We start from the raw sequence: 8121 nt of genomic DNA, 5'->3' as shown, positions 1-8121 counted from the left end.
ACTGTGAGCCCCACGGGGGACAGGGACTGTGTCCAACTTGATTTGCCTGTATCCTCCCCAGTTCTTAGTACAGTGCGTGGCACATAGTAATTGCTTAACAACTGCCATTATCATTATTATTATTACAAGGGTCCACTCCTAACCTGCCTCAACTATGCACTGAGTTGTAGTCCTTTGTCTAAGCCCTAGGTGTGGGGAGAAAAGGAGGGGCTAACAGCTTAGGGGTCCTGCAGGGCAGGCACATCGAGGCCAGAGGAATGTGGAGGGCAGGAGCCAGAGGTCAGTTAGCTGGACCAGGCTGCAAGAATGAGGGGTTGGGAAAGAAACAGGTAAAGGTCAATCAATCAGTGGTATTTCTAAGTGCTTAATGTGTGCCGAACACTGTACTAAGCACTTGGGAGAGTACAGTGCAGTAGAGTTGTGTAGACATGATCCAGGGAGAGGGTCAGGGAGAGGGGTGGGGTGGAAGCAGAGAGGGTCAGGCAGGCAGGCAGACAATCATATTTATTATTCAGTGCAGAGCACTGCACTAAGCGCTTGGGAGGGGACAGTATGATAATAAACGGACACAGTTCCTGCCCACATTGAGTTTACAGTCTAGAGGGGGAGACAGACATTTTTAAAATAAATCAGTGACAGATCTGGACATAAGTGCTGCGGGGCTGGGAGCGGGGGGAGGAACAAAGGGAGCAAGTCAGGGCGACGCAGAAGGGAGTGGGAGAAGAGGAAAAGGGGGGTTGATCAGGGAAGCCTTCTTGGAGGAGATGGGCCTTCAATAAGGTTTGTCGTGGCAGGGATAGGGTGAAAGCAAAGGCAGGGGCAGAGGCTCCTTCAACAAACAGCAGCCCCAGCTCAACCGCATGCCATGTGAGGGACAGAAGCCTCCAGGGAGGCCTTGGAGTTAGCAAGAGATAACTCATAAACAAAGCACTCATTTCCCAACGTCCTGCACGTAGCCCAGGGCCGATGCTGAGCTAGATGACAGCAACAGGCCCCTGCCCTCGGGAAATTTAGGGAAGGGACAGGGATCTGAGGGAACCGCCGGGGCGAGCACTGAACAAGAATGAGACAAATTAGAGGGCTTTTTGTTTGTTTGTTTTTGGTTCAGGCGGGGAGGTGGATGGCAGGCTGGGAACTCCCTGATCAAAGACGGGACCGGGGATAACGGCTTGCAGACCGGTCAGAAATACTGTCAGTCGGTCAGTCAATCGGATTTATTGAGCGTTTACTGGATACAGAGCTCTGTACTAAGCGTTTGGGAGAATATAACAATAAACATGCCCTGCCCAAAACGAGCTTACAGTGTAGAGGGAGAGACAGATATTAATAGAAATAAATACTGGGAAGCTGAAGCTCATGGGGCTCAGGAAGGAACCCAGAAGTTCAAGCCCCTGACTCCGGTCACCCTCAGCCCCAAAAGAGTCACATAGCGGGGTGAGTCTCCCGCACGCCAGTATGCGGCCTCTGGGAGGGGAGCTCATGTTCTTTTAAAGAAACTCAGAAAAGCAGCGTGGCCTAGTGGATAGAGGACAGTCTGGGAGTCAGAAGGGCCTGGGTTCTAATCCTGACTCCGCCACTTGTCTGCTGCGTGACCTTGGGCAAGTCACTTCTCTGTGCCTCATCCCTAAAATGGGCATTAAGGCTGGAGACCCATGTGGGACATGGACCGGGCCCGAGCTGATTAGTTTATATCTACCCGAGCGCTTAGAACAGTGCCTGACACAATAGCGAACGCTAAACAAATACCATTACAAAAAACAAGCCCTCTCATTCATTCATTCTTTCAATCGTATTTATTGGGCGCTTGTTGTACACAAGCACTGTACTAAACCCTTGGGAAAATACAATACAGCAGTAGAGTCAATCCCTGCCCACAGGAGCTCACAGACTGGAGCGGGGGAGGCAGATATCAATACAAGTAAACAGACATCACTATAAATAAGTACAATTACAGATATATGCATAACTGCATAAGGGAAGCAGAGAGGCTTCTTGGAAAGAACATGGCTTTGGGAGTCAGAGGACGTGGGTTCTAATCCCGGCTCCGCCACTTGTCTGCTGTGTGACCTTGGTCAAGCCACTTCACTTCTCTGTGCCTCAGTTACCGCCTCTGTAAAATGGAGATTAATATCTTGAGCCCCTCGTGGGACAACCTAATGACCTTATATCTACCCCAGTGTTTAGAACAGAGCTTGGCACCTAATAAGTGCTTAACGAATACCATCATTAGAGAAGCAGCATGGCTTAGTGTCAAGAGCCCGAGCTTGGGAGTCAGAAGTCATGGGTTCTACTCCCACCTCTGCCCCTTGTCAGCTGTGTGACTTTGGGCAAGTCACTTCACTTCTCTGTGCCTCAGTGACCACATCTGTAAAATGAGGAATTAAGACGGTGAGCCCCGGGGGACAATCTGATGACCCTGTGTCTACCCCAGCGCTTAGAAGGGTGCTTGGCTCCTAGTAAGCGTTTAAGAAACACCATCATCATTATCATTATTATGTGTCGTGTTGTCCTTTCCCCACACCCGTCCGGCTCCGGGGACTATCGCCCTTTTAAGAGCCTCCACTGGCTGACCGGGGGCGCGGGGGAGACGGTGGGGGCGGTGGGGGAGGGAAGCGGTCGGCCCGCGTCGCCCCTTGAAGGCCTCCTCCTCCTCCTCCTCCTCCTCCTCCTTCCTCTTCCTCCCTCCTCCTCCCTCCTTCTCCTCCTCCTCCTCCTCCTCCTTCCTCTTCCTCCCTCCTCCTCCCTCCTTCTCCTCCTCCTCCTCCTCCTCCTCCTCCTTCCTCTTCCTCCCTCCTCCTCCCTCCTTCTCCTCCTCCTCCTCCTCCTCCTCCTCCTCCTTCCTCTTCCTCCCTCCTCCTCCCTCCTTCTCCTCCTCCTCCTCCTCCTCCACCTCCTCCTTCCTCTTCCTCCCTCCTCCTGCCTCCTTCTCCTCCTCCATCCTCCTCTTCCCTCCTCCTCCCACATCCTCCTTCTTCTCCCTCCTTCTCCCTTCTCCTCCTCCATCCTCCTTCTCTTCCCTCCTCCTCCTCCCTCCTCCTCCCACATCCTTCTCCTCCCTGCTCCTCCTCCATCCTCCTTCTCCTCCCTGCTCCTCCTTCCTCCTCCTCCTCCCTCCTCCTCCTCCCACATCCTCCTCCTCCCACCTCCTCCTCCTCCTCCTCCCTCCTCCTCCCTCCTCCTCCTCCCTTCTCCTCCCCCCTCGTCCTCCATCCTCCGTCGCCCTTTTAAGGACAAGCCCCCGGCGGCTTCCCCTCCCGCTCCCCGTCCCCCGGGCGAGGGGAGGGCCGTGGGCAGGGGGCGGAGCCTCGCGCTGCCCGCGCGGCCGCGGGAGACGGAGCGTTTAGCGGTTGTGTGCGCGGCGGCGGATGGGGACGCGGAGCCCGGCGGTGGCGGCGGAGCTGAGGGGTCGGCGGCGGCGGCGGCGGCGGAGGAGGAGGAGGAGGAGGAGAGGGAGAGCGAGGCCGGGCCCCCGGCGGGCGGCGGGGTGAGGTCCGTGTCCTCCCCTCCCCCCCGCCCCCGGCGCCAGGACCGGCCGCTGCCCCTGCGGACCCCCGGGCCGGACCCCCGGGCCCGGACCCCCCTCGGGACCCCGGGCCGGACCCCCGGGCCCGGACCCCCCTCCGGACCCCCCTCCGGACCCCCGGCCGGACCCCCGGCCCCGGGCCCCTCTCCGGACCCCGGCCGGCCCGTCCCCCGCCCCCCCCCCCCCCCCGCCGTCCAAGTGGGCCGCGGCGGTGGAGCACCGAGCCCGAGGCCGAGGCCTGCTCATGAAGCAGCGGGACGCGGCCCCGGCCGAGCGGGGCAAACCGGCCACCTACACCGGCGACAAGAAGGCGAAGATGGCCGCCAAGACCAACAAGAAGTGGGTCCGGCTGGCCACCGTGTTCGCCTACGTGCTGTCCGTGTCGCTGGCCGCCATCGTGCTGGCCGTCTACTACAGCCTCTTCTGGAAGCCCGTGCGGGCCTTCGGGGCCCCGGGGGCGGCCGGCGGCCTGGCCTCCGGCGGCTCCAACGCCTCCCTGCCGCTGACCAACGCCTCCCTGCCGCTGACCAACGCCACCGTCCCGCCGCCGACCCCCGAGCCCTCTGTCCCGCCGTCCCCCCGGGCCTCGTCCACGGGGACCCCCGGCGGGACCCCCGGCGGGACCCCCGGCGGGACCCCCGGCTGGACTCCCGGCTGGACCCCCGAATTCCAGCCCGTCCAGACGCCCGGCCCGGAGCAGGGGCTGGGGCAAGAAGCGCTGACCACCCCCGGGAGCCGCTGAGATCCCCCCGGACAGGGAGACGGGAGGACCTTACCCCCCCCCCACACCACCACCACCAACACCGGTGGCAGGTGTCCGTCCTTGCCCCGGGGTCCGTTTCACCCTGCCCCGTCCCGGGCTGAGGGGTCCCGAGACCCTCTCGTGGCTCTCGGGCTCCACGACTGCGATGGTCCCAGCGGCCGGACCCCAAGGGGAGTGGGGGAGACCCTGAACCCCTTCCATCTTGAGCATCTTGGCCGTCCCACTCGTTTGCCCCCCCGCCTTGCTCCCAGACTCGGGGTGGGGGAGTTGTTTTTAAAAAGGAGAAGGTCTTAAGGAAGTAGGGCGCACAGAAGTGCTGGAGCCCGGGTACGTCAGCCAAGTTGCAAAGGGCCACGGCATCGTTGACCATCCCGACCCGCCTAGGTAGTTGTCAACGTGTGCACTTGGGAGCGAGCTGTAACTACACAGCACGATGGATATTCCCTCCCTCTCTGGATAGGTACCACTGGTGTCTAGTAAGGGCTATCGCTCAGAAGTGGGCGGCCAGCCAGAGGGCCGCAGCGTTCCTCGTCCGGGGAACGGACTCGTTCGACGTCCCCTCCCGTCCTCCGCCTTCCTTCCAGCCCTATGAAGATTTACCTTCAATGCAAATGTGGATTGGACTGGTTCTTAGACTTCTTGGCATTGCAGCAGAAAACCCCAAAAGCCATTCGGAGTGGGAAGATACTGACCAGTCACCCTTCATCCTCTGAAGGATTCCCGTTGACCCTTCTACTCGTTGGACTGTGTCCAGGGCAGAAGGAAAGCAAGAACAGGGTGTATGCTCTTTGATCCTTAACCTTCCCCGTCAAGGGGGTGTATTTAGGCACAAGAGTGGGTTGGCGAGTATTCTTTTCTGTCTCCTTCCTGCTGCTCTTCGAGGTTTTGTCTGTGTTCTGGTTCTCTCTCCTCTCATCGAGCCTCGCCTCACCCCGGCTTGATTTTGGGGGTTTCAAGTCTAAACTTTCAGGTCGGGACTAGATCGGTTCTGGGTGAAACAAGAGCCAGGCCAGAGGGCTTGGGAGTCGTCCCGAGCGAGGGAGGGATGTTTGGGTACAAATAGCGTGGGAACCGAGCACGTGAACGGTCACCACTGGCATCGCCTCCCCGTCTCTGGCCCCGCACGTTCTTCCTTTTCGGGGTTGCAAAAGCTAATTTGAAGCTGCCCTGTAGCAGAGCTGAATTTCCCCTCCCTCTAGTTTCTAATCTCCTCCGCACTAGCTTGACCAGAGCAGGGCACCCCTCTGCCGAGCGTGACAATCTCCACCCGTGTCAACCAACGTTGCATTCCCACTGCCTTCAGGGCCACTCCTCGTCGGACTGGTGACCCCTGAGATATCCCAGCCGCCGGCCCCGGGGCCCTCTTCTCTGAGCACAGAGCCGTAGCAACCATAAACTTGCTAAAGGGACTGTCTTGATCTGAGCACAAAGCCGTAGCAACTTGCTAAAGGGACCTTTTTTTTTGTTTATCTGTTTGTTCTCTTACCCACAATTGTATTTACTAGGTGACGCTCTAGTCCTATATCTCAGTAAGCCTGTGTAAACCTGTTGTGGTTTCGAAAACCCTCGGACACCCAAGAGACTGTCTGGGACTCCCCTGGGTTTGTCGACCGACAGGATCCAGGTCGGGGTCGTAAAAGCCGGGGAGACCACCCCGGCTGCGGCCCCACCCCTTGCTCTCTAGCTGTCGCTGGACCCCAGCTCTAGATGTGAATGTGACGAGAGACCTTATTTATAATTCAGCCGTTTAAGATAGACTGTACTCAAAGCCCTGTCTATTTTTTTAAAGTTTTATTTTTCAGGTGAACTAAAATACATTCTAAGAACTCTGCTTTACCTGCGTACCTTATCGCGTCTCTTCGGTTAGACTTGCTTGGGGTTCGGGGAAGAAGAGGGGGGCTGAATAAAAGAGGAGGGGGCGGATGCAGGTTGGAGGGGGGGGGGACGCTCTCCCTGATGCTCCCTGCGTCTTAGTCAATCGTATTTATCGAGCACTTACTGTGTGCAGAGCACTGTACTAAGCGCTTGGGAGAGTACAATATATAACAGACACATTCCCTTTCCACATCGAGGAGTGACTGGTTTCTCTCCTTGACTAAGGTGGCATGCCGCCTCTTGCCCAAAATCTAATCAATAAGAAATGATCCCTTAAAGTAATCTGGCCCCTTTTTAACTCCACTGACCCTCTCGTTTGGGGCTGAAGCTTTGAATGGTTGATGTCCCGATTGGGGCCGCGATCGTTGTTAAAGCGCTTTCTTCGAGCCGGTAAACTCGGACAAGCAGGTCTTAAATCAAAAACCTGGGCACCCCGAGAACTCCGATAGCAACCCACGTGGCTTAGTGGAAAGAGCACGGGCTTGGGACTCAGAGGTCATGGGTTCTAATCCCGGCTCCCCCACTGATCAACTGTGTGACTTTGGGCAAGTCGTTTGACTTCTCTGTGCCTCAAATTACCTCATCTGTAAAATGAAGATGAAGACTGTGAGCCCCCCCCCCCCGAGGGGACAACCTGGTGACCTTGTATCTACCCCAGGGCTTAGAACAGTGCTCGGCACATAGTAAACGCTTAACAAATATCACTATTATTATTATTCGCCCCTCTGCCTCGAGAGGCGTGCGGGGCGAGAAGCCGCTTATTATTCATCGCTAAGGGGAGGGTCGGGGTCGGTTGGCGGCAGGATCCGGGAATAATAATAATAATGATGGTAATTGTTAAGCCCTTATTATGTGACAGGCGCTGTTCTAAGCCTCGAGCACTCTTCTAAGCGCTTGAAGGTGGAGGTGGAAAAGCCAAGGAGGGGAGCCAGGCTGTAAAAGGCATAAACACTGGGAATTCGAGTCGCAGCTTTGGGGGTGGGGGGAGGTGCCACGCTCTTGCCAAACGAGCATCAAGGCAAGAGTGGCAGTGGGGGGGTCTCCTGAGACCTAATCCCTTCCCCCCGAGCGGCCGGGGGCGATTACCGTGTCTTAGCATCCCCCCCACCGGCGTCTTTGGAGAGGCCATGTAACGAGCCCGCCCCTCCTCTCCCGTCACCTGCCATCAGCCCCCACACAAGTGACTTGGTGGTTAGAGGTTGAGCCGGTGGGGGAGCGAAGGCGTCCGTTCCCTCCGTCCTTTCCAGCCCGGCCGCCCCCGGCCCGTTCTTTCCCCACCCTTTCCTCGCCTCTCCACCGCCCACGCGGCTCAGCACGTTGCGGGACACGACAACCGTGCGGGCGGGCCACCGAAGAGCAGAGGGGCGAGCGGGGGAAAAAGACGGTTTCAGGGGTGAGAATGCAGCTCTCCAGCACTTCCATCACCTGTGGCAGATGCTCACTGCTTCTAATAATAACGGTATTGTTACGCTCTTATTTTGTGCCAGGCACTGTACTAAGCGCTGGGGTGCATACAACCAAATCGGGTTGGACCGAGTCCCTGTTCCGCATGGGGCTCACAGTCTTAATCTCCTTTTTTGAGACGAGGTAACTGAGGCATAGAGAAGTGAAGTGACTTGCCCAAGGCCACCCAGCAGACAAGTGGCAGAGCCGGGATCAGAACCCACGACCTCTGACTCCCAAACCCCTGCTCTTTCCACTAAGCCACTTCTGGGAGTCAGGTCATGGGTTCTAATCCCCCCCTCCGCCACTGATAGGCTTTGTGACTTTGGACAAGTCCCTTGACTTCTCTGTGCCTCAGTTACCTCATCTGTCGAATGGGGATGAAGACTGTGAGCCCCACGTGGGACAACCTGATGACCTTGTATCTACCCCAGCGCTTAGAACAGTGCTCGGCACTTAGTAAGCGCTTAACCAATGCCATCATTATTATTATTATTTATTAGGGGAAGAATCCTCC

General features: G+C 57.5%; 1 protein-coding gene across 1 annotated transcript; it reads left to right on the top strand.

Annotated features, from left to right (window-relative positions):
• The first annotated feature begins 3716 nt into the window (after positions 1 to 3716).
• INAFM2 (InaF motif containing 2) lies at positions 3717 to 6122 on the top strand. Its single transcript, XM_029078336.1, has one exon. The coding sequence runs from the start codon at positions 3768 to 3770 to the stop codon at positions 4263 to 4265; it is 498 nt and encodes a 165-aa protein (XP_028934169.1). The 5' UTR covers positions 3717 to 3767; the 3' UTR covers positions 4266 to 6122.
• The last annotated feature ends 1999 nt before the right edge of the window (positions 6123 to 8121 follow it).

This window comes from Ornithorhynchus anatinus, chromosome 13, assembly GCF_004115215.2.
Source record: "Ornithorhynchus anatinus isolate Pmale09 chromosome 13, mOrnAna1.pri.v4, whole genome shotgun sequence".
Classification (NCBI taxonomy): domain Eukaryota; kingdom Metazoa; phylum Chordata; class Mammalia; order Monotremata; family Ornithorhynchidae; genus Ornithorhynchus; species Ornithorhynchus anatinus.
The sequence above is the reverse complement of the archived record's forward strand: the minus strand, read 5'-3'. Positions and strand labels throughout refer to the sequence as shown.